This window comes from Mesoplodon mirus (assembly GCF_964341445.2).
Source record: "Mesoplodon mirus genome assembly, chromosome: 5".
Taxonomy (NCBI): Eukaryota; Metazoa; Chordata; class Mammalia; order Artiodactyla; family Ziphiidae; genus Mesoplodon; species Mesoplodon mirus.
In genome coordinates this window covers 119,852,960-119,879,903 of record NC_138980.1, presented here as the reverse complement: position 1 = coordinate 119,879,903, position 26,944 = coordinate 119,852,960, and the positions used below count along the sequence as shown (strand labels likewise).

Below are 26,944 nucleotides of genomic sequence, written 5' to 3'. Positions count from 1 at the left end.
TACCACATGCTTTTCTATTTTCCATATTTATTTACAAGGAGAGAAATCACACGTACGTTAAAGTTTGGAAGTATATTTCGGGATATGATACCTTTCTCATTTTTTGGCTTTAGTATTAATTTTTCTTTAAGTAATAGTGGACTCTAATGCTGACAACATCAGGCCTTCGTAACTCCCCCTCTATTCCTCCATACAGACCGTGTCCCCATATTGGCTTCCTGCCTTCCTGGCACTTGTCTGCTTCTGTGCCTTTACATGTGCTGGCCCTAGCCTGGACACCAGGAATGCCCTTATCCACCTTTCTTGTGCCTATGGAAGGTCTGCTTGTCCTACTAGGCTCAGGTCAGACACCTCCAAAGAGCCTTTTAAATTTCCTTCTCATCTTCCCCTCCTCTTCCCTCCAGTTAGAATGAATTTACCGTCCTCATCATTTCCGAGCCCCTTTGCTCCTGGTGCATGTATTTCATCCACTTGCTTGCATGCCTGTCTCTCCCAGTAATTGTAACTCTGAAGGGCAGTTTTTATGAATTCTCTCTTGCCTAGAACAATGCTTTCCATTATAGATAACCTGGAAAATGAACAATGGATTAAATTGAATTGCTTGTTGAAAACTGCAATTTTGAATGTCAGCTGTCTTGTTTTGTATTCTTCTTGTAATTGGAGTTCACTGAAAAATACTTACTAATTGACTTGAGCTGTATACTATGTGAAAATGGTAACAAAAGTTTTTATAACTAGTATTCAATTTCTGAAAGGACTTTGGACTGAAAAGTATTATTACACATAAACTTTAACATATATCTACAAACTTAGTTGAAAAATGCTAGAAGGTCGAATCCAATGAAAAAATCATATTTTTTTTCATTGCACCTGGAGGAAAAGCAGTCATGAGCCACCTCTCCCTTTGATTCATGTCCAGATGTTATTTATTGCTTGTTCTGTACTACATGTTTGAGGTGCTTCTGTCAGCTATTAATATATCTGATGTTATTGCTGTATTGATGTTGATATAATGATTTGCCTTTCAGCAGTATTTTTCTGTGTTGTTTGGTTTGGTTAGTCTGTTTGGGAATTATTCAATAAAGGTGGTTTTAAAAAATCAAACCTTAATCTGAAAGTAATCCAATTACGGACAATTTGGAAAGTTTGCATTGTTTTGCTTTGGTTGCTCCTATTATTACTTTTACTAAATACCTTTAATAGGTTTTAAAACTCGTTGAAGTGGGTTCTTAAATTTTTTTTAACTTTGAGATATTCTATTTTCTATGAAATGGACTATAGTTTATCTCTAATTGTATACTAATATTTGCATTGTTTACTTTTAGGGGTGATATATGGTCTGTTTTTCAATGCGTGAGTGTGTGTGCAAAAGCTTATGTACAAATATGTGTGTGGTTTCAATCTTAAATATATTTTTATTCTGAGGATTAGAAAAAATAAGGTCATCTGAAAGGCCTCCTCCGAATAGGTGTGATAGCCAATCTTGAATGTCAATCTGTAGGAATTTAGTGATTGACAAAGCAGGTTTTATTGTAAATTGATTCCAATTACTAGATGGTTGATGAGTACGATGCAAAGGACTATATCATAGCAGTGGTCTGACACTGTCATTTATTTTCCAAAATCTTTTCAAAGTTTCTTGAGCAGAATTGTCTGCGGCAATAATGGGTAGACATATAGCCACGTCATGGAGGTCAAATCTTGTCTCCTCCACTTCCTTGCTGGGTGATATTGGGCAATTTACTTAACCTCTCTTTGCCTCAGTTTCCTCCCTTTAAGTTGGGGTTAATAGTAGTAGCTGTCTTTTAGGGTTGTTGTGAAGATTAAATGTTCAGAAATGCGTCTAGACTAGTGTCTGTGAGATTATGACATAAACCTTAAAAACCAAGATCTAAATTTTGGAATGGGTGTCTATTTTCAGTAACATGAAATATATATGAATATTTATTAGAAGATAAAGACACTTTAAGTTGACATTTTGTGCAAAATCCATTAGTCATTGTTGTCTGGTGGAAATGTGAATCAGGAAAATTAAATAAAGGTGACCGAATTTAGAGCTAGATGAATTGAGAATGAGACATGAACCTCTGTGGTACTTTAATCATTCCCAGACTCAAAATCATGTACTTTCAGTGTACCAGTGTCCTTTGAAATTGTAACGTGGGGTCTAGAAATAGTTATACCTTCTCAAACGCCTAATCCAATAACCTGGAAATTGCTCTTCATTCTTTTACACTACTGAGTGGAATTAAGAATCAGGGCATTAGCCAGTCTTGAATGCCACGCTATGGGAATTTAGTGATTGAAACACAGAAGTGTTTTGGTAAGTTGACCCCAATTATTAGATAGACTGATGATGATGGTGATGCAAAATATCATATCACAGCAATGGTCTGATACTGAGGAATTACTGATTCAAGACTATGAGTTCTCTAATTTGTATTAACTAGAAAGGAATCCTCAGGTCTCATAGTTGTGTTGAAACATCATGTCAAACATAAGATGAAATGTGAAAAAAAAATCTACTTAACTTATTTTTCAACAAGCTTATTTTATAAACCAGTGTTGAAGTTGCTCACTTTTAATTCAGATGTATAGACTTCTGTACATACCTAATGCACACAGTCTCCTATTTGGATATGAGATGAACAGTTATAGATTAAGCATATTAGTGTATAGTTGCCAAGGAAACATTGGGTGTTTTTTACCTCAAAGTTAAAATTAACGGTAATGATTAATACATGAGTTAACTGTACTCTATAATTTCTGATTTACAAAATCATTAAATGCTAGAAGCGTTTACCGGTGAACACATTATTATCCAGTTTTCATAGCCTTGGTTATATCCCTTCTGAAAATGACTCTCAAACCCGCTTGTCCACCTGTCTATGCTGCAGTCCTCCGCTCTGCCCTAACCTATCTGCCTGGATGACTCAGGACCGCCCATGGCAAAGCTAGAACTTACTGTCTTTTCCCATCCATTTTCTTTCTGACTTTCAGTTGTTATGCTGCTGAATCCACTGCCATCTCCTGGCGGGGATGACCCAGGTCCTCTGAAAGATCTCCTGTGGCTTCGGCTTCACCCATGGGTCTAATGAATACAATCCTGCTGCTGCTGTTACTTGCCCATCTACTCCTCTAAGCATTCTGCCTTCTGCTTTTTTCATTGCTCCGTTATTCTTCATATTTAATTACATGCTGCCTGTGCTCTCTGCCAGTTTGCTCCCACCTACCTCTCCTCCTTCTTGCCCATTCCTTTCACTGGAACCAAGCCTTCTCCCTGCCCTCATTCCCCAGTCCCACACCCTCCCCCAGGACTGCCTCAGCAATTCTGCCTTTGTCAAGCAGCCCCACCTAAACACTCACCTGAATAGATGGAATTCAGGGAATCCATAGAAACTTGGGTTCTTTACCCCCAGCACATCTTTAGATCTCTGTAAAAGTGCTGTTTGGAATATTCATATGTTAGTGTAAACATTTTGTGACCCACAATCATAGTTTTACTATTCTAAAACAAACAACAACAACAAAATCGGGAAACCCAGGAAATGTATGAAGAGGAAAATAAAGTAGCCTGCAATCTCATCTCTTAGTGATGACCACTGTTAATATTTGTGATAGTCATTTAATAGTTCTTATGAGGCTGAAAGGAGCCTTTGTAAGGCTGCATTTGGGGTAGGTGGTGGATTAAACAAATAGTAGAAATATTGCTGGCTCAGGGCATTTCAGAAGTCAGAGGCAAGGTATTTGCTAGCATCTTTTGTGGTACTTTTTGGTTTGATATTTAACTTAGATTAAAATTTTCTCTTGTGGGGAGCAGGCAGTCATTATTAGGGTGAAACTATATAAAGTCTATGCATAACTTCTCACATTGAATGGAAGACAGTTTTGCTCACAGGAATGTTCTGGGTATAGAATTTATGTGGTTTCTTTTCCATTTAGATTCCACAAAAAATTTTTATCACATATAATTTAAATGTAACCTGAAATGACTGCCCTTTAAAAATAGTCCTGGGCTTCCCTGGTGGCGCAGTGGTTGAGAGTCCGCCTGCCGATGCAGGGGACATGGGTTCGTGCCCCGGTCCGGGAGGATCCCACATGCCACGAAGCGGCTGGGCCCGTGAGCCATGGCCACTGAGCCTGCGCATCCGGAGCCTGTGCTCTGCAGCGGGAGAGGCCACAACAGTGAGAAGCCCGCGTACCGCAAAAAAAAAAAAAAAAAAAAAAAAAAAAATAGTCCTTAACTAAATTGCATTGAATTGTATAATTTGTGTATTTTTATAATGTACATATATTGTACATTCTATTTTTAAAATACAAAGTAAACTGTATTAATGCTATTTATCTACCTTCAGTGCTCCAGGAAAATTAGATTTGATTTGCTTTTTATTATGTTATTTTATTACTCTATCTAATATATACCTTATTCTTATGTAAATAAATTGATTGAGATCAGATTATGAAGGACAGAGGGCAGAAGTGCCTCATTCTTTGAATTCAGTTTGGCTTTCTTTTAAACTTATTTTCCACCTTATAGATAACCAAGTCTAAAGTGTTTTACAAAGTTAGTAGGAATTAGTGCAACCCTCAGAATGTAATGCATTGTTCCTTCTGCTCAGAGTGCAGGGGATTTACTTGTTCCAATGGTGCATCAAATAAATCCTTGGTATCTTGGGAAACAGGCCCTAGTGTTTTTACATCAGGAACAGCTCTCACTTGACAGAATTTTAATTACTGTGTGTTCTTCACTTTTGTGATCACCAGGTTCTCTTATTCAAGTACCTTCCGTTGAGAGGGGGAAACTTAGTAAAGTTCGCCTGGGTTCATTGTCTTTGAAAAAGGAAGGAGAAAGACAATGCTTCTTGTTTACAAAACACTTTTTAATTTGTACAAGAAGTTCAGGAGGAAAGCTGCATCTGCTCAAGGTACTGGTTTTATATGACTATTCCATTTATGTTCCATGCACTTAAGAGGCATTGAGGTTAACTTAATTATGACTTTCCTATGCCTGCTATCATAAAGTAGATTGTCAGATTTCATGGTGAGGTAATATACAGTTACCAATCCTGACATTTACTTTGTTGTCAATTGGATCCAAAGTAATAGAAATTTAAGTGTGCATTGCCATAAAGAAGAGCAATTAAAATCATAACCTGGACAAAATTGCTAGTTGGTGACTACTGAGCTACAAAAATCTTGTCAAATTACTGCAGTGTACTGATTATATAATATTTACTAAATGCTCTTTTATCTTGCTCAGTACCAGGAGTAAGCAAACTATGGCCTGCAGCTTGTTGCCTGTTTTTGATAATAAAGTTTTATTGGAACACAGCCATACTCATTTCCTTACATATTGTCCCTGGCTGTTTTCATGCTTTTTTAGAACAGCAGATTTGAGCAGTTGCGATAGAGATCACATGGCTTGCAAAGCCTAAAAGGTTTACTAGCTGGCTCTTAACGAAGGAGTCTGCCTTATCTGTACCTTCTGTTATTAGTGCCTGAAAATATTATCCAACATTACAACAAAGGCTTCCTACTGCTTAAATCACTTCCTGGTTGGACAGTTCTGCCCTTTGCTGAGCTGCATTCACTCTACAGGGCCCCTAAGGTGCTATATAGTCTCCCATAGACTGACTTGCTAAATTTTATAAACATCGGGAGTGAGAGTCGGATGTGGGGAAGAACCATGAAGTTCAATGAATTCAATTACTTTTACACATCTAAGTTTAATTTTGAACTCTATGAAAAATTATTTATGAAGCAGAATTGCTGTTTTCTTCTGTGGCAGGTTGAATGTAAGGTTTGCAAATCACAGGTTCCCAACCTGTGAAAGACTCTTAGCCTCTTAATGAAAAATTGGTCTGTTTCCAGACAGGTGGAGTTCTCTCTCTAATAGAATGTACATTGGTTGAGGAGCCCGATACAAGCGATGAAGACTGTAAGTCACATACTATCACTTAGAATTATATTAGAATTAAATAGTCCTATGGTTTTTATTCATTCATAGCTAAGAAGAGCTGCTTAAGGAAGCAGGAAAGATGTTAAGAATAAACTCCCTGAATTCATTTATATATGAAAATTTCTGTTGAGCCATTTAAACTGTGACCTGGTTAAACCGCCTTTGGGAATTCATATTTTACTGAATTTGTCTCTTGATAGTGACTTTGCAGTGGCAGAAAAGAAAGAGATTGAATTAGTGTGTTGGAATTCCGTAAATTATGGAAATTAAAAAAAAAAAAACATGAAATGAAAAGGAAAGCAGGATCCTGGTCCTGAGTAACCTACTGATCTCAGTTTCTTCATCTGCTTATGAGCTTAACAAAGCCTTCCCCATGCCCAAGAAGCACTATATTGCTGAAATGAGATTCTGGACTTAAATGCACATTGATTGTATTACTAGAACCATGTGAAAGCAATTATCACTCATACTTTTGCGTTCACATCTAATTGTTTGGTTTACATGTGTTGAAGCCAAAGGTTCTGGGCAAGTGTTTGGACACCTGGATTTTAAAATAGTGGTGGAGCCTCCTGACGCTGCCCCTTTCACTGTGGTCTTGTTAGCACCTTCACGCCAGGAGAAAGCTGCCTGGACAAGTGACATCAGTCAGGTAAGCAAGTGGCGTTGGCCCTAAGTTGGGTTTTGTTTTTGTTTTAAATTTTACAACATAAACTTTTGGGAAAGAGTTTTAGAGTCAATTTATTTTTATTAGAAAATTATATCTGGTTGCTGTGGTCACTACCAGTACCACTATATGTCTTCATGTATTAAATCATTTGTGGTTGTTGTTTGTTTAAAATTTACTTGAAATGTAGTTATTGCATTTTGTTTCCTGGGCACTTTTTACAAGCTGATAATGTAATCACTTGTGTTGGACAGTGTTAAAATTGCCCTGTGAGTAATAAATTCTCCAGTGACCTCACTAGATTTTTTTTTTTTTTTTGCTTATTTGTTAATGAGGTAGGAAAATGGTGAGAGATACAAAAACAGCTAACAAGGACTATGGAATCAAATCAAAGAAGAGATACTGTCTGTAGTATGAAGCCTGAAAATGAGCTCCTATATTTTATATAGAAAAAATTAGGGAACAGATTTGCTTACCTTTCCTTGATCAGCAATGCCCAGTTAGGGAATTGCTTCATTTATTCAACATTTGAAAGAATGTCAAAACTTTGTGATGATTGGACTTGGGCATTCTTCAATCCAAGCTCCACATTAATTTTGGTTCCATTAACCAATCTAGGTGAAAAGGGAAGCTGTGTAAGGAAAATATTAAAAGAAAGCTTGATTATTATCTTCAAAGTCGTTAACTCAAGGAAGATTGGGGCAAACAGGAAAGGCATATGCTATAGATCCCATTGTCTTCCTTTTCCGAAGAGCTCATAGTACTTATATACAGTAAGTCCCCTACATACAAACTAGTTCTGTTCCGAGAGCGCATTCATAAGTCCAATTTGTTCATAAGTCCAACAAAGTTAGCCTAGGTACCCAACTGACACAATTGACTATATAGTAATGTACTGTAATAGGTTTATAATACTTTTACACACAAATAATACATTAAAAAACAAACAAAAATTAAAGAAAACATTTTTAATCTTACAATACATTACCTTGAAAAGTAGTGTAGTACAGTACAATGGCTGGCTCTTCTTAGCATACCAGCTACATCACTGCTACTTTTTTTTTTTTTTTTGCGGTATGCGGGCCTCTCACTGTTGTGGCCTCTCCCGTTGCGGAGCACAGGCTCCAGACGCGCAGGCTCAGCGGCCATGGCTCACGGGCCCAGCCGCTCCGCGGCATATGGGATCTTCCCAGACTGGGGCACGAACCTGCGTCCCCTGCATCGGCAGGCGGACTCTCAACCACTGCGCCACCAGGGAAGCCCATCACTGCTACTTTTGCACTTGCTTCCGGACATCCTGGGCTTGAAATAAGATACTGTACTACTGTACTCTATATAGTACTGTACAGTAAAGTACACAAAAGCACAATCACTTGTACAGGATTCACGCATGTGACAACGTACGCCAGACACGTGAACTAACTTATGTGATTGGACATGCAAACGCACGTTAGCATCTTTGGAAGTTCGAAACTTGAAGGCTCATATGTAGGGAACTTACTGTATAAGACTTAGGTATAAATAGAAACTATATCATAGTTCTTCAGACACTTAATTTTTTTCAGAGTGACTAAAAACTGAGGGGAAATAGAAAGAAAATGAATGGGCAAAATAATTATTTTTGTATGTCAAAGAAATTTTACAGTCTCATTTGACCCTTACAGTAGTATTCTGAAGGCTAACAGAAATAGTAGTCCCATTTCACAGGTGAGAAACCTGAGGTTTGGAAGGTTAATAAGCATTTGTCCAAATACACAACTGTGTTGAGTCAGGACTCAAACCTAATCTAAGCCTTTTATTAGCACTCTAAATATACTCTACTGGAATTCTGGATTTTTACTTCTTTTCTCCCGGGACTGTTTCGATGATGAATAAATAGCTGAAGCGAAGGTGCTGCTTTTCTGGTTAACAAAGGAATGAAAATATGGGATCTTGTGTATTTGCATAATTACATCCTTGTGGTGATTTATTAATACTTTCATTAGCTCTATGCTGTATGAATTAATACTTTAATTAAGTCTCTGTAGTACATCTTTTACCTGATGAGACTCTGAATCAGTCATTGATTCTATGCATGTTAATTGAGCAATCACCATGTGCTGCCAGGTACTGTGTAGGTACCAGGCATATGGCAACGGTCCCTGCTCTCAAGGAGATAGGCAGGCTAGTAGGGAAGAAAGGGAAGTAGACAACTTAATGCAACAAAATTTGTATGTGTTGTGAAGCCAAGATAAGTAGGAAAAATAGGGAGAATTGGAGTGTAGGCAAAGATGTTTTTCCAGCTGCTTATAGCTTCTACCTTATGATGTAACTGGGGCTCCTAAGATACAGAGTTGATAAAAGCACTAAGTGATCTTCCTTAGGGGGCTTGGTGAGGCATTGCTAAAAGAGAAAGACCCATGGGGTGCATGAATGATTCTATGCCTGGTCCTTTAAAGAAAGGATCCAATACTTTGCTTCCCAGAAGCATCCAAGTGATTCTCTCTACTTAGTCTACATCTTGAGTTGAGTATACAACTTCTTCCTGTGTCTCCAAGTTTCTATGACTAATATATTAAGTTGATTATATGTACAATTGAATTGGAGAAGGAAACAACAGAAAATTGTATCTTTCTGAGGGACAATGATATCATTACATGAAATTACTGTGTTCCATAGAGCCTTGATATCGTGTGTCTTTGACACTTATGATTTCAGCCACTCAGTAAATATATTTATGCAGTGATACTGTATGCCAGGCACTATTTAGGCACTTGTGATATATCATGGACAGGAGGCAACAGCAGCAAAAAATTCCCTGACCTTGTGTAGCTTACATTCTAGTGTGGGGAAAACTGAAAATAGCAGTATACATAATAAGTAAGTATATAATATTTTATGTCAGAGGGTGATAGGCCAGGGTAAGAAGGATTGGGCTACTGGAGGTAGATGGGGGTTGGTACAATTTTTAAAAGGTGATCATCTTATTTTGAAGAAGACATCTAAACAAAGACTGCAGCAGTTGATGGAAATACCGTGTTGATATGTAATGAAGGGAAAGTCGTTCCCTTGGCAGTGCAGAGGGAACAGCCACTGCAAAGACTCTAGAGTAGGAGGACACTGCATATTTTGAGTAATAGCATGAAGGCTAGTGTGGCTGAAGGGGAATGTGCAAGAGGGAAAATAGAAAAAGAGGAAGTAATTTAAGTGGAGTTGTTAAGTAAGCAGTGGGATATAGATGTTAAGCGCTTGGAGGGAGGTCCAGGTGGGAGACTCTACGCCATTTAGATGGTATTTAAGCCCTGTTGAGATCACGCAGGGAGTAAATGTAGATAAACTGAGAAGAGGGCCATGGACTGGGTGAGGAGTCTTGGAGAACAACAAAGAAGAGAAGGAATCAGCAGAGCAATTGGAGGATAGCCAAGAGGACATGGTGTCCTGTAAGTCAAGTGAAGAAAATGTATCAGGGAGTGGGGAGTGATTATGTCAGCTGCTACTGAAAGCTGAGTATGGTAGTGAGTGTTCTGAGATGCTTAGTGATTTTCCTGACTCAGGGTTTGAATGGTAAGTGGTAGAGACAGAGTGCTCCACTGTTGATTGAGCCTAGCCTACTGCCCAGCAGCCTGGCATCTCAACCGGGCTTTGTTCTCTGCTTAAAGCATTTTCATCTTATGGGGAAAATTATGTGCTATACACATGTTGATGGAATTTGTCAGTATTCCAAGTATGCCTCTGGACATATTCATTATTTTTTTTTTTTTTTAATTTTATTTTATTTTTTTGCTTTATAACAAATTTAATCAGTTATACATATACATATGTTTCCATATCCCCTCCCTTTTGGACATATTCATTATTAAGATGAGTCTACAGAATGCTTGAAAATGTACTTTTTAATATTTTATCATGTATATGTAAAAATATGGACACAAAAAGGAAACCAGAAAGACTCCCAGCACCCAGATCACTAAATAAATGTTTATCAAAGTGTCTTCCACAAATAATTACCCGAAGGTTTTTTCTTTTTTTTGAATTTTACTTATATTTTTATACAGCAGGTTTGAAGGGTTTTTTTTTAATACAGATTCCTGAACCCACATTCCAGACACCCCCCCAGGTTTAACAAGCTCCACAGATCATTTTTGCTCAATTAAATTTGAGAAACCCTGTTCTGAAAATCAAATGTTTCCACCTCTAAACCCCTCACAATCCTGCTATACAGAAATAATTGAACAGTTTGACTCTAAGTGTATATATGCATCATTTTTTGCTTTTTACATCTTTTTATATTCCTGTGAATTCTTCATATTGGTGTCTTCTAATAGCAATATATGTATATTCTATCATGTTAACTTACCACTTTTCTAGCTCTTTCTGAATAATTAGGCACTCAGGCAGTTTCCAAGTTTCAGCATTAATATATGATGTGGTGCTAGCCATCTTTGCACAGGGAGTTTCTCCCCTTTTAAAGGTCCCTTGGTGGTGTATCTTACCCACAGCCGGTAAGGCTGGTACAGGGGGCCTGATCACTTTCATGATTTCATGATATATGACTCGACAGACTGCCCAAACGCTACAAGGAATATGTAACTCATCATTTCACAGCATCATCAGCAAGGTATCTGTGCAACTTTCTTCTAAGTCCTGCCAGTGTTGAGTTTTGTCACATTTGTCACATTTTCCTATTTAATGGAAAAGTGATACTGCTTTCTAGTGGGTTTAATTTACATTTCTGCAATTATCAGTGAGGCTAACATTTTCCACTGTTTCTGTTTCTTGTCTGTTTATACCAGATGGACATTTATCCATTGGAGCTATCCTTACAGACTAGGGAAATGAGCATTTTCTTTCAATCCAGATTATGAATATGTTCTCCATTATTATTTTTTTAATTTTATTTTTATTTTATGTGGATCTTTTTTTAAAGTCTTTATTGAATTTGTTACAATATTGCCTCTGTTCTATGCCTTGGTTTTTTGGCCGTGAGGCCCATGGGATCCTAGCTCCCTGACCAGGGATCAAACCCACACCCCTGTATTGGAAGGCAAAGTCCTATGTTCTCCATTATTTTGTCTATCTATTTTTGTCACTCTTTGTTTTGCAAAATTTTAATTTTTTAATTTTTCCTGGCTTGATTTGATACCACCTTGCTAAGCTATTGTACCATGTTATACTAATCACGTGTAGTTCTTATTTGAGATAATAAAGTGGTGCCTGACTATTGATACAATCCCAGTTTCACATAGAGAACTCTATACGAAAATTAAGATGTTTAGCTTTGTCAGGCCTCTCTCTCTGAAGCTGTAATCTTTAGAAGTAACAATGGCTTGAACGACTAATTATACTTTTAGTTCCACCAGCAAGGTCATAATTAACCGTTGGTGCCGCCAACAAAATGTGCAAGTGGTTAATGGTCTTGACCAATAATTCTTCCCTTTTTCATCTATTTATAGGGAAAAATTTGAGGCTGAAGATTTGACCATTCATTTCAATATAGTGCATTCATTTGTGCATGTCTTACTGTCATACATAATTGTGTATTAAACAGATTTTTCTATAATTATGGGTATCAACTAAAACGCAGAATTAAAATTCACCTCTGAGCTTCTTGGTTTGGGCAGATGTGTCAAAATACAGGCAAATTTGTAGCACACTGACATGCTTCCTCCCTTAAAATAACTTCTCTGGAATCAATAGGGAATTTTTTACTTTAATATAAAAAGGTGAAATTAAAAGAGAGAAACTGAATTTACTGTTCTTCCTACTACTTAGAAGTATTAGGAAGATAAAAAAAAAAAAAATGGTGGCACAGTACACCACTGACTTTGACCAGATATTTCCTTAAGCAAGACCCTCCAAAAACCTTGCTGGAGGGAATTCCCTGGTGGTCCAGTGGTTAGGACTCTGCACTTCCACTGCAAGGGACAAAGGTTGAATCCCTGGTCGGGGAACTAAGATCCCACAAGCTGTGCAGTGCGGCCAAAAAAAAACCCCCAAGAAACAAAAAATAAATCAAAAAAATTACCTGGGGCTTTTGTGAGTATACATATTCCCAGGCTCCACCCTGGTCATAGTCATCACAAACTGAACTAGAATAGCCATGACCTAGGAATCTGCTTTTGTTAATATCCTGTTAATTTCAAGGTTTATAGTGATTCACATAAATTCAATATATCCTTAAAGATATGTGACATCCTGATTATTTTCATGTCTTTCTTCTTAACTGAGTGAACTGCATTCATTTTCCCAGGACTCAGTCTCTTCTCCCCAACACAACCAAGATATGTGCTTATATGATCATGAATATATACCATGGCTTCCAATATAAATATATTCATACACATATTCGTAAGCATAAATTCTGTTGTAGTTTAACTTTTTTCTGGAAGAGAACTCTTTCTTTAATGTAGCAGTACTGAAAATGCCAAATGGAAGTGAGATAAAGGCAAAATACTCTGGTTGAAGTAGAATTGGTGGACCGAGAGCCCTCAGGAGTCCTGTTTGTTCACACCCTTGCTGTCACTGAAGCCTGTCTGTGGAGCCTCCAAGAAATGAGTCCATTTCAAAACCACTCCTCTAGTTATAAAGCAGAAAATAACACACCATTGTAAAGCAATTATACTCCATTAAAGATGTTAAAAAAAAACACTCCTCTATTATAAATATACCATAATATGTTTTATATATACATGTATGTATATGTGTGTAGATATATATATATATTCATCCGTTGCACAGATAGGTGTGGCAGTTATCAAAGACGTTTTTGTACATTTAAATATGACTTCTTATTATATGGTCTTTTGAGCTATAGTTCAGATTGCATGTACATTTTCTTCTCCTGAAACTTGAGTATAAGTGAAAATTTCTTTTTCTTCCTGTTGAGAGTAATTTTAATGCTTAACACAATGAATCAGAAAGATTTATGAATGAGATCTGACATTGGATAATAAGATGTTCAAAAGTAGTCACATAAATCTTCTCTTTTGGATCTAAAACACTTATCCCAAATTTCAATTCTGGCAGTGTGGAGGACTGCACTGATTTAGATCCCTTCTAGCTACAAACAAGAAATGTTTAATAATAAAATCAGTATCATAAAAAATTTAATACATTGGTGATATTTACAGATATAAAGGGAAATCTCTAGTTGCCAGAAATAACAAGGGAACTTAAAGTCAGGGTAGACAGCATGTAAACTGAAGACATAGAGACTTGGGAATGATTTTAGTTTGGATATTGGTCCCACGGCCGAGGGATATTAACAAAAGGAGTGAGGGTTAGCCTTGGGCCCCTTAAAGGAATTGAGATCCTTGTTTGAGGCCCTTGTTTGAAGCCTGGGCATTGGAAGGCTGCCCCCTCCATGAAATAAGAACTCAAAAAACCCATTAGGCCAGGAGAGACATTAGGAAGTTTGTCTTTGTCTTGGGTTCTGAATTTTCTTTTAATTAATTAATTAATTAATTAAATTTTGGCCGCCTTGGGTCTTTGTTGCTGCACACGGGCTTTCTCTAGTTATGGCGAGCAGGGGCTACTCCTCTTCGTTGTGGTGTGCGGGCTTCTCATTGCGGTGGCTTGTTTTGTTGCAGAGCACAGGCTCTAGACGTGGGCTTTAGTAGTTGTGGCACACAGGCTCAGTAGTTGTGGCGCACAGGCTTTGTTGCTCCTCAGCGTGTGGGATCTTCCTGGACCAGGGCTCTATCCTGTGTCCCCTGCATTGGCAGGTGGATTCTTAACCACTGAGCCACCAGGGAAGCCCCTTGGGTTCTGAATTTTTAAAAAGCTCCTTTGAGAAAAACAAATGTGTTTCTGGCCTATGGATTTGAAATTCAGAGTTACAGTATTCAAATGGTGTGAAAATTCCAAACTGAGAAATTAATGCAAAAACAATATTTGGACTGTTGGTAACCCAGAATGCTTGGTAGAAGCAAACACAAAGTCACTGCATTAGCAACACCTCAACAGCTCAGGGCTCATGACAAGGTGCTCAAAATCAAAAATTACAAATCTTGTGAGTAAAGGATCTATCAAGAGTGAGAGTCAGAAGACATAGTGAGCAGTATAATTAGCACTGCTGGAACTTCAGATAATAGAGTGATAACTTAGAAAAGACTGTGAAAAAGAATGTTTAAAATATAATAAAGCTATGAAAGGAAGGAAGGGAGGAAAGGAAGAAGGAAGGAAAGAAAAGAATAGATCACTGTGTAAAAAGGACCAGGCTGATCAAAGAACCAAATAGAAAATCGAAACATGAAAACTATAGCCCTAAGTCATCCTAAGTCTGTTGTCTGTGTAACTATATTATTGCTTAGACAGTTAAAGGAAACTGAAGGAACACTATATACTTGCCACAATTCTTACCAAACACCATCTCTGACCTCCCACTTCCTCTGTTGGTTACCCAAGTGGCATCCTCATTCTGCTCAGAAACAGTGAGAGTGAAAAGTCTAAGGAATAGCTAGAAACGTCACTGGGGTGAAGGATCTCTTAACCCCTCCTTTCTTTCCCTGTCTGTGTGCAGTATCTGTCCCCATACAATCTTTTCCCCCATTCCTCCAAACCCCCCACTCATAGTTTCATAAGAACAGGGATAATGTTAATCCATTTTCCCACTGGAATTAGGAAAGTGAATTTAAAGTAGTTTACCTTATTCATCTTTTTAAAAAATATTTATTTATTTTGTTGTGCCGGGTCTTAGGTGCAGCAGGTGGGCTCCTTAGTTGTGGCATGAGAACTCCTAGTTGCAGCATGCATGTGCGATTTAGTTCCCTGACCAGGGATCAAACCCGGGCCCCCTCTCTCTTACTGTCTTCTCCATTATAAACGCACACACCAGCCAGCCTCATCTCTTCGTTTTCCCCTGTTTGTTCATGCTTAGAAATGGAGTCATTGGCGTCTCTTTTCATCTAGCCCTGACTGAGAGCTCTCCCTTTGAGGCCCTGTGGCTGTTTTGAGACCTAAGAGGATACCCCACCTACTGGTAGCTTGGTTCACTGGTGGAAACATTGACTCCATACAACTGGATACTAACTTAGGATATTGCAGTTTCAGGACTTATGGAAGAATACCATGTCCAACTTCCTGCTGCTCAAAACTGATAGGAGGAGCAGCATTTATTTAGCCTAAAGAAGAGCAGCCTATACATACCCTTTTCTGCAGAGTGTGAAATCTGTACTTGGAACCAGATGAGCAAAGGCAGGCCCCCATTCTTTGGGGCCCACCACAGAGTGGTTAGTCTGGAACTGTACTCTTCATCCAGTGTTGAGGGAGTTTGTAAGAAATGGTTTGGTAAAAACTGTGATTACTTTAAGGATGTTGTTGAGATAATGTTCACGACATGATTCAGTGTTTTCTTTATGAGAACCCGTGAGATAATTTTCCTCTGGACTCAGACTAGGATGAATTGAGCTTCTGTTAAACCATGAATTTTGTAGCTCATCATGTGGCCCCCTTTGAGTTGGCTGCTCCATAGCTCAGCTAATTTTGAGGACCATGTATAGCAAGTGTTTGGGACTTCTCAACATAAAGTACGTGTGGTGGATTGATCCCAGGCTTCATTTTATTATTTTCCACCCTTTATCCAAATCCTCTCTAATTTTCTTACTAATTTTGACTTTGTCTTACTATATGTATTTTTGTAATCCACCTATGGGAATAAGATATAGTATAAACTCAGCACATGTAACCTAATTTGTAGTTAGATAACCATAATTATTCATATAAAAAGATAACTCCAAATTCCAGGTGCTTCAAGAAATGAATTGAGGGGAACTTTAAAATATTCTACTTTATTCCCAGAAGTTGAGATCCTCTATACCTGGTCATTGAAATAATGGCATAAGACATGAGGAAACAAATTTTTAAGGAAAAACAAGCATGAAAATGGCTGATATGCTAAGTAGGGGATCAATAGTTAGGGGATGCCAGTGACCCAAAGTTTCTTATATGCATATTCATTCTTTTATTAGACATTGGGGTTTAGGATAAACCCTGAGTTCAAGAGCTCTGTGAAATCACGTGGCAATCAGCTTCTTCACATCATTTAATTACAGTCATAAAGTACTACGTGGTATCCTAGTAACTAAAAGTAATTTCTGATTTTAAAGATTGTTCAAATCTTTTTTTTCATTTTCTGTTTTGTTTAAAGAGAATACGTATAATTCAAAATAAATCCTTCTGTAACCCAAAGTAATTGCAAAGGGAAATTTTGAATTGATAAGGCATAGATATAAGTAAAAAAGGTAGAGAAAATTAGCAAAATTTCCTGAAAGAAAAGAGAAGGGAGATGAACAGGGCTTTATGTGTGCCAGAAACAGGAGAAATTATACGATACATCCTCACCGAACTAACACGGTGCCAGTAGAAACTGCTAGAGAAGCTAGTAAAATGTGGGAATTTACTGGCAAAAAGCACCGAGAAGCAGGCACAGAGCTTACTAGTGAGAGAGAAGATGAATTCCATCCAAGCAAGCCACCATTTCTACTCTGCCTGCCCCATACCACCCCCTAGGGCAGAGAATGAATATAGCAGAGGCAGTTTATACCTCACTAGAGGTGTAAACTTCTCAAGTAGTGCTGGGACTTCCAGAGAATTGTGCCGATGTGACATTATGCTCAGAATCCTTGGGAAACACATTCTAGGAAAATGTAGCCCTTATATCCATCCTCAAGCATTTGCCAGGTGCACAGTTTTGGTATTTGGATATTGAATCTGTTCATCGGTGTGTAATGTTTCCCTGCCTCTGTGTGTGTGTGTGTGTGCACACGTGTGTGCATATGTGCACAAATGAGAAACTAAATTGTTTTGTGATTATAAATAATTCTGGGAATATATGCTCCGCCTAGGTTTTCAGGTGGGTTTAACTGTCTATTTTTTAATTTCACAGTGTGTGGACAACATACGGTGTAATGGTTTAATGACTATAGTGTTTGAAGAAAATTCCAAAGTTTCTGTGCCACATATGATTAAGTAAGTGTGATAATCCTTTCTCTTACATTTTAATCAGGATCAAATTGGTAGAGAATGTAAAACCCTGAATAAAATATTGTTTCAGTAGGCTTCTGCTTCCTACTCTGAATATGTTTGACAGTAATGTGATTGATAATTCATGATATGCCATTATAAATAATAAGATTATCACAATGGTTTTTCAGGTTCATAGTTTATTGACTCACAGCATAGAAAAATAGTTTTTCATACTGTTCAGATGCCTTCCTCAGTACAAAAAGCCTTTCAAAATTTTCAGGTTCAATGGATGGACCTAGAGATTGTCATACTGAGTGAAGTAAGTTAGACAGAGAAAGAGAAATATCTTATGGTATGGTATCGCTTACATGCGGAACCTAAAAAGAAATGATACAAATGAACTTATTTACAAAACAGAAACAGACTCACAGACTTAGAGAACTAACTTATGGTTACCAGAGGGGAAGGGTGGGGGGAAGGGAGAGATTGGGAGTTTGGGATAGACATGTACACAATGCTGTGTTTAGAGTGGATGGCCGACAAGGACCATATATAGCATAGGGTACGCTGCTTTATATTATGTAACAACCTAGGTAGGAGGGGAGTTTGAAGGAGAATGGATACATGTATATGTGTAGCTGGGTCACTTTGCTGTGCACCTGAAACTGTCACAGCATTGTTAATCAACTATACTCCAATATAAAATTAAAAGTTTTTTTAAAAATTTCAAGTTCATAGGTAAAATTGTGATAGCCAGATGTGTCAGAGGGTGGACAAAAGTTTGGCAGATCCTTTTGCTGTCTTCTCCATGGGTGTGAATCATATTAGTCAGATTTGGTTGTAGAGATACATTTAGATTTTGAAGACACTCAACATGAATTAACTGGCTTTTCCATGGTACCATTTACCCATAGCCTATATATGGATTTGTCCCAGAGGCTATTGCCCAGGCCTGCCATCCTGCTCTCTATATGTTTTGTTAACAAAGCAAATCCTAGAGAATGGACTTGAGGACATGGGGAGGGGGAAGGGTAAGCTGGGACAAAGTGAGAGAGTAGCATTGACATATATACACTACCAAACGTAAAATAGATAGCTAGTGGGAAGCAGCCGCATAGCACAGGAATATCAGCTCGGTGCTTTGTGACCACCTAGAGGGGTGGGAAAGGGAGGGTGGGAGGGAGACGCAAGACGGAGGGGATATGGGGATATATGTATATGTATAGCTGATTCACTTTGTTATACAGCAGAAACTAACACAACACTGTAAAGCAATTATACCCCAATGAAGATGTTAAAAAAAAAAAAGTGATCAACACTGGAAAAAAGAAAACAAAAACATACAAACAAAAAAAAAGCAAATCCTATAATTTAATATGATCACTAAGAAAACTAGTTTTAAAATGAGAAGTTATATCAATAACTGCGTGCCATAGCTCTCTATATTAATGCTTTTGTCTCTACATACTTTTTTGTTTCCAAATTCAAAAATTGTTTTGGGAGGATTTTCAAGCTAACCAAATTGTTCCCTACTCTCCTTTTTTGGTTATTTGCAGTCCAAATTCTAAGAATAAAATGTATTTTTAAAAGCAGTCCTGTTATATCTTTCCAAAAAAGTTACATGAAACTAAGAAAATGTTTGTCTTCCATGCCTTTTTATGTGGACTTTTTTTAGGTCTGAGCTGTTTAAGACAAAGAAACAACATCAACTTTTCTCTTCTGATAGGTATTAATTATAATTAGCATCATTCCAATGGTATAAACTTTAAAACTTATTAATTATTGTATCAGATGAAGGCAGAGTACATTATACTCTGCCATAATTACTACAGAAAAAATATAAAAGGATGATACTGTTTTAAATTGCTAGTCAAATTTTAAAATATTTTGAGTAGGGTCATTTTAAAACTCTCGGGCAAAGATTCCTTTAGCATTCAGTTTTCTAGGTTTTTAATTTAGTATAGTTTTAAAAAAACAGGTCAGTTAAAAATGTACGATACTAAAATTAAAACCAAGTATGGAATATTAAGTCAAAAGTTTCAAATTATGACTTAATTTTTAAGTTCACATCACCAGGTTAGTTTTCTTATTAGTTTTCTACCATAGTATTCTTATTTTAATATTTCACAAAATAATATATATTATCTTAATTCCTTATTAAGAGTACTTTCGTGAAGCTTAGACATCCATGAAAGTCCAATCTGCTTTAGAATGAGAATAAGTTGGACTTGGTGGCCAAGTTATAAGCTCCTAAACCTTTGGGCAGCTAAACACCCACTATGTATACATTTTGTTCACTTTAAAAATTAGTACAGAGAAAAACTTTAGTTTTGTGCCTGACCAAGTTACGGCTGGCGCCTGAATGCATCTTATTTCCTCTGTGATGGCAGTTTGACTAATGCCCATGTCCAATCTCATTTGTATTGATATAATTGCTTCCTGTACAGACCAAGACTTTCCTGCGTTTGGGTGCACAGGGAGGGTCACTGCAATGAGTTGGAACCACTCTCCTGGGAGAACAGAAACCTGTCTCGCGGGCTGTAGGGATTTCCTATTGGAGCCACACATGTTTGGATGCCCATCTGTACTCTACTAGATATATTCCCAAGGCAGAGTTTCCTGTATTTCATATCTTTCTTCCTTCTATTTTTCCCTGCTTCATTGAGCCTGGTTCTCCTCAGTCAGAGAAAGAGGATGATTTTTCTCTGTTCCTTCTGATGGTCTCCTCCATGGCACTATTCTACCCTAAATTCTGTATTCTTTCTACCTTGCACATCTCTCTGGCTACATGCAACGAGAAAAAAAAAAAAAAAAAAAAGATGTTTTACAGAGTTAAAAGAAAAAATTATCCTACCCTAATGGCATTACTTTGCAGGCACTCACTTCCTTTTAAAACTTACTAATTACAATAGGTGATTTGGGTTTCATGTCTCAAAATTACTTTTTTAAGTGTTTACCAAAAAGGAGTTGTTATTATCATAGGAGGCTTAAGTAACACATTGTATCTTCTCAAGGGTCCCTTAGGAAATTAAGATTTTGTACAATGTAATAAAAGAAAATTAAATAATTTCCTAATATTTAATTTCCTTTCTTAAAATGAAACTGTAGTAATAATTTTGAAGGACAGTGGTGCAATTAGTCAGTTTCAATTTCATGTTGGCTACACTATATTTTTTCCTCCTAGTGTTTGGTTAAAGTAATTATAGTCAAAAGATGCAAAGCTCAAAACTATGAATAGAATGCAAAATCATGACATTTATTAGGTGATTATATCCCTTTAAGTGATGTTTTATGCTTTATGTATATAGGCTAACGCTTGCTTTCTTTTAATAATAGTTGCCCTCAGTTTTCTTGGAAAATAGAGATTTTAGGTGGGAAAATGGTGGGAGAAAAAGTGATTACCTCGATTAGCCATCCTCTAGACAGGCTGGTTGATTCATAAGTTTCTAAGGTCTTTTAACAAATGAGAAGGATTAAGAACCAGGAAAGTAAACTTGGTTGAGGGTCACATACTAAGTGCAAAAAAGAGCCATGCTATTTTCAAGAATCTCAAAAGATGCACTTATGTATTTTCGAGATCAGTGATGTGACTAAAACTAACAGGCCACCCTTAGTTCCTCACCAGAAGTAAGTTACTCATTTAAAATGCTCTTTCAAGCCTGCAGGTGAAGTCCTTCCATCTGCACTGAGCTTACTTTGGGGTGGAATGTTTCCAAGAGCGAGCTAAGGAAGCTATTGATTTCTTTTTATCCCAAAGAAAATAAATATATAACTTAAAATCCCTTAAAGTGCTGAAAGGGCTAATTAAGGGCACTCACTCAAAACAAGCCAGCTGATTCTTAGCAAGCAGCTGCCTCACTGAACATTGCTGACCCTGTAGTGTATCCTTTAATCAAGTGGTGAAATCCAGGACTTCATTGACTGTTCTGACATGCTGTCATGAAGGGGGACATGGGGTCTCAGATGGGAACGTGAAGGCTACGGGCAGTCCTAGCCAAGGTATGCGTTTCTTTGAGCCCCACTTGGATTCAGCCTCAGCTTCCAAGCTTTTCATCTTATGAACTTGGCCTCTATGCCGGCTTCTTTTGCCCTTTCTAACAAAGGTGCACCATGGGCTGAGGGCTCTGAGCACAGCCAAGGATCTTGAGGGCTGCCGTGTGAATCTTCCCTCCAGTTTGCTGTCCATCTGGAGAGGCTGCCGCAGGCTTCCAGTGCGAGGGCCTCAGGGTGATGGGTTGAGGAGGAGCCAGGTGGGAGGTTTTAGAGAATGAGAAAAGCCCAGCACTGCAGGAGGGCACTGTTCAGGGGGAATCTTTAGAAGAGTTGACTGCCTATATTACAGCCATTACTTTTTTTTTTTTGCTGTACACAGGCCTCTCACTGTTGTGGCCTCTCACTGTTGTGGCCTCTCCCGTTGCGGAGCACAGGCTCCAGACGTGCAGGCTCAGTGGCCATGGCTCACAGGCCCAGCTGCTCCGCGGCATGTGGGATCTTCCCAGACTGGGGCACGAACCCGCGTCCCCTGCATTGGCAGGCGGACTCCCAACCACTGCACCACCAGGGAAGCCCAGCCATTACTTTTTTTATGAAGACATTTTTAACACTGCAGAATATTGAAAATGTAAGGAAAACACAACATTTCACACAATTTATGGTTTAAATTGTAATCAGAAAATGGTTGGCCTTAAATGCATTTATCAGCCAGAAAGAATGAAATGGATTAAGCATTCTTTTTCTGACATTCAAGAAGTTAGAAAAAGAATGACAAAAATCAACTGTAGGAAAGTGTAGGAAGGAAATAACTAAGATAAGAATGGAGATTAATAAATTAAAATATAGAAAAACAGTAGAATTGATCAATCAAAAAGCTGGTTCCAGAGGGAAAATACCTAATAATATAATCTATTAGTTTAATCAAGAAAAAAGGAGGAAAGCACAGATGTACAAAATTAGAAGTGAGAAAAAGAAATAACCACAGATAACAGCAGTGATATTTGGGTCTCCTCTTCCTCCCCACCCCTCTGTGGGGAGACTGTCACCCGCTACTTTTTTTTTTTTTTTTGCGGTACGCGGGCCTCTCACTGTTGTGGCCTCTCCCGTTGCGGAGGAGCACAGGCTCCGGACGCGCAGGCCCAGCGGCCATGGCTCACGGGCCCAGCCGCTCCGCGGCATGTGGGATCTTCCTGGACTGGGGCACAAACCCGTGTCCCCTGCATCGGCAGGCGGACTCTCAACCACTGCGCCACCAGGGAAAGCCCCAGCCTGCTACTTTTTAATCACACTTCTGATATTCTGATTTGAGGGCATAAGCAGTGCCCCTCCTAAATAGGGCTTTGGCTTTAATTTCCTAATAAAACATGATTGAACCAGAGAAAGAAGTGAAGGGTAGCGGAATATGCCACCCTATAATATGCCACTGTGGCATATTGATTATGTTGAGCTATAGGCACTTGAAAAACAGCAAATGCAGAGAGAGGATTTTTCTGAATTCTTCTTTTCTGCCTAAAGACAGATTCTCCAAAAGGAACTCAGTTGTCATAAATCCCCTTACCAGGAGTTTCACCAACCATGGAAGATTGACAGTTGTCACAGGAGAGACTAGATGTTGACATCACACCCAGGCAAACTGTCACAAACTATCATACCTTCCATCTATACTAAGGGTTCATTCATCTTTCCTAAAAATCGTTTACTCTCCCCTGAGAGGCCTACATACCCCCCACCTCCCTTTCCCTATAAGATGGTATTTAAGTCTGAGTTCTAAGCCCCCTCTGTGAGTTTCTCATTTTCCCCTGGTTATCTCCCATGTATACGGGAGGTATACATGTTAATAAACTTGTTTATTTTTCTCTTGTTAATCTGTCTTTTATCACAGGGTCTCAGCCAACAACTCAGGAGGGTAGAGAGAAAATTATTTTTCCTCCCCTGCAGAAAGAATTCACAGAGTGAAATGAATTATTAACGTCTCCACAATTAATTCTGAACTTCCTAAATTATAATGGCATGTTTGATGTTTTTACAGCCCTGCTTTGTTATATGTAATATGTCCTATCACATCTTTCATCAGATGTAAGGGGAAGCCCAGACACGAGTATATATTTACAAATATTGAGATACTCAGGGGCTGAGAGGCAGCCGCGCCCTGGTTTTGTCCTCATGTTCCTGCCTTGTGCGTAGGTCTGATGCCCGTCTTCACAAGGATGACACTGACATTTGCTTCAGTAAAACACTCAACTCCTGCAAAGTGCCCCAGATCCGTTATGCCAGCGTGGAGCGCCTCTTGGAGCGACTGACAGACCTGCGGTTTCTTAGTATCGATTTCCTCAATACCTTTCTGCACACCTATCGGATTTTCACCACGGCAGCTGTGGTGCTGGGGAAGCTTTCTGACATATACAAGAGGCCTTTCACCTCTATCCCCGTCAGGTAGGCCCGGCACTACCCTGTGATGAAAGTGTGGCCCACCTGGTCCCTGGGTCTCCGTGCAGATGGGTAGCCCTGCTCTGCAGGGCACTGGCTTGCCTTTGACCTTGCCAGGCCCCCACCAGTAGAAGGGGGGGAGTCGAGGTCACAGATAGTTCCCGAGGGAAGCAGTTAAAGTTTCCAAGTGGCCTTTGCTTGCTCTGTGAATATTTGGAAGATAACTCTATTGTTTGGGGCTTTTCTTTCTCCTTTTTTGTTAAATTGCAGGCCCTGATTCAGTAGGTCTGGAGTGGAGCCCGTTACCAGTGTTACTGTCTTTGGACCACAGTTTAGTAGCAGGGGATTAGACTAAGCCTAAATAGTGTCTGTGTTCCTTTGGCAAGTGTGTGGTATACATGCAGCATTTAAATGAAGGTGAATCCAGCAACAGAAGTGTGATGATATTGTGGCCTTTTAATGTAGGGAGCATGTTCTTGAATGACATCAGGGGACTCATTTTCACTTGGCTACAACTTGTTAATAGCTTTTGCTCTTATTTTTAGGTCCTTGGAATTGTTTTTCGCTACCAGCCAGAATAGCAGAGGTGAACACTTGGTGGATGGCAAATCCCCGCACCTGTGTCGCAAATTCTCTTCCCCACCACCACTGGCTGTGTCCAGAACGTCCTCCCCAGTGAGGGCCAGAAAGTTGTCCTTGACTTCTCCCTTGAACTCAAGGATAGGAGCGTTGGACCTGACCACCTCCTCGGCGTCCAGCAGTCCCACCACCACTCACAGCCCTGCTGCGTCCCCACCACCACACACTGGTAAAGTACCGCTGGATCTTAGCCGAGGCCTTTCTTCTCCAGAACAAAGCCCAGGATCTGTAGAAGAGCATGTAGATAACCCCCGCGTGGATCTGTGTAACAAGCTAAAACGAAGTATTCAAAGAGGTATTATCCAGCTGCCATACCCCGCATTTGTTGGCCCCCTGTTTCCCCACCATTCCCTCTGGAGCCCTAGTTTCCTTTCTTTACAACTTTCCTACTTCTGCATAGAAATGAATACATTTCTATGAATACAATGGCTAGTTAGAAGAGAAAATGCCTGTAGTTCCCTCTAGCCTTTGTGGAAGGAGAGCAAGGTTAGCCGCCTTCTATGATAAAAGGCTAATTGCAGTCAGTTGTCTATGGAAGAATGGTGTCATCTAAAGGGTTATCACTGGAAAGTTCTTGGTGGAATTAAGGCTGGTTGGCTAAAGAACGTAGCATGATACTTGGCATAGAGATAGTTTGCCATAGTCCTCGTCCATGACCTTGAGCCTCAGAGCCTTCTCCTCCTCCAGTGTCTACCTTAAGCACCTGTACTGCTTCCAGCCTTTCCCTGCTAATATGATGACCTAGCCTGGAAGCTAGGTCATTAAGATGACTTCTTCAGTTTAGTTTCCAAGGCAACACTCCCTATTACAACAGAGATATAGGGAGAAAAGTTAAGTATGAGACAGTGTTCATTGTCCATGACACAACCAAAGTGGTTTTTAAAAATGTGAATTAGATCATCTGGTTTCCTGATTAGATTCTCTAATGACTTCCTATCACACTTAGAATAAAGCACATTTGTCTTCCCAAGGCCTTCAGGTCCTATGAGACTTGGATGCTGTCTCTCTCTTTAACCCCTGCTCCTGCCACGCTCCCTCATCTGCTAGGCTACAGTCACATTGATTTCCTTTTTGTGTCTCAGAAACACCTGGGTCATTTCTGCCTCAGGGCCTTTGCACTTGTTTATCCCTCTGGCTGGACAGTCTTCCCATATAAGCTCATGAGATCAGCAACCTTGTCAGTCTTGTTCACCTCTGTACTGTCAGTGCCTTGGCCAGTGCCTGGCAGGTAGTAAATTTTTGTTAATGAATAAATCAAGCAAAACACTCAGGGGACTAATCAAGGATTCCTGTGGCACATCTCCCTACCCTCCTCAGCTTGGTACAACATAGGGGTTGGAGGAGGTGATCCTTGTTCTTTTATAATCCAGTGTTTCTGTGATGAAAATAAAAAAGATTTCACGGCCAAGTTAGCAAACAGCTTTTTTTGTTTGTTTTACTATATAGTAACATTTCTTTACTGGTAACATAATAAAAAATCGGGCAATAAGTCAGACAAACTGTCCAGATTTTAAAGAGGATCACCCAGATGGAAGCATAGACCCCTGCTTTTCTACCTGCTTCAAGATTCTATGTAGTTTCTAGCTCAGGTCACTTAAATAAGCTTTCTGAGTAAAGCACTTAATGGAATTTTAACTGGGGCAGTTGTCATCATCAAAAGGAGCACCCATTTAAACAAGAAATTCTTGAAATTGACACGTTAGCAACTAAGGAGGATGAAAGGGGGAAGATCATTAAAGAGTCATTAGAACAACAAGCTTTAGTAGAATCAGGATGGATTTTTCTTGGGAATAATGAGGTGATGCGCAAGGTGACAGGTGCATCTGGGGTTTGATCCAGGCCAGTGCTTGGGAATCTCCATGGTGGGAATGAGTTTGGGAGGCTTATCTCAAACCTCCCCTCTGGGCCAGAGCGCCCTGGGGAGCACAGGAACTTCTCAGAATATGGAAAGTTCTTTCCCCCTCCTTTACTTGATTGTATTAAATAGGAGAGGGGAAATCTGGAGGTACGTCTGGTTTCTCATGTTATTTTGAGTTAGGAGAGCTTTAGGAATAAGCATTTTAGTGCCAGACATTTGTGACTCTGAGGCTTTGGTTTGATTGCCCCTGAGGCTGGGTTGAGAACACGGTAAGGTCTGTTCAGGAGTTATTGTGTGACCACCTTCTCCCTGCAGGTTGCTGTGCTACAGGGTCCATAATGGTAAATAAGATGGTTCCCAGGCCCCTTACATATAGTTCCCTGGAGAAGGTGGACAAAACATCAGTATAAGGGCAGATGGTACAAGAGGTATAGATGGAGTGCTCCAGAAGGTGAAAAGC

The 26,944-nt window shown here is 39.1% G+C and overlaps 1 protein-coding gene across 3 annotated transcripts in view; it reads left to right on the top strand.

Annotated features, from left to right (window-relative positions):
• RASGRF2 (Ras protein specific guanine nucleotide releasing factor 2) overlaps positions 1–26,944 on the top strand; it is a 245,172-nt gene that overhangs the window by 108,577 nt on the left and 109,651 nt on the right. For 2 of the 3 annotated variants that reach the window (XM_082621255.1, XM_082621257.1), the window contains 6 exons: positions 4,765–4,925; positions 5,872–5,938; positions 6,472–6,608; positions 17,488–17,570; positions 23,745–23,993; positions 24,533–24,921. In XM_082621255.1, the coding sequence (XP_082477381.1) occupies positions 4,765–4,925; positions 5,872–5,938; positions 6,472–6,608; positions 17,488–17,570; positions 23,745–23,993; positions 24,533–24,921 (1,086 nt within the window). The remainder of the gene's footprint in view (positions 1–4,764; positions 4,926–5,871; positions 5,939–6,471; positions 6,609–17,487; positions 17,571–23,744; positions 23,994–24,532; positions 24,922–26,944) is intronic. The other variant, XM_082621256.1, reaches the window with a different exon arrangement.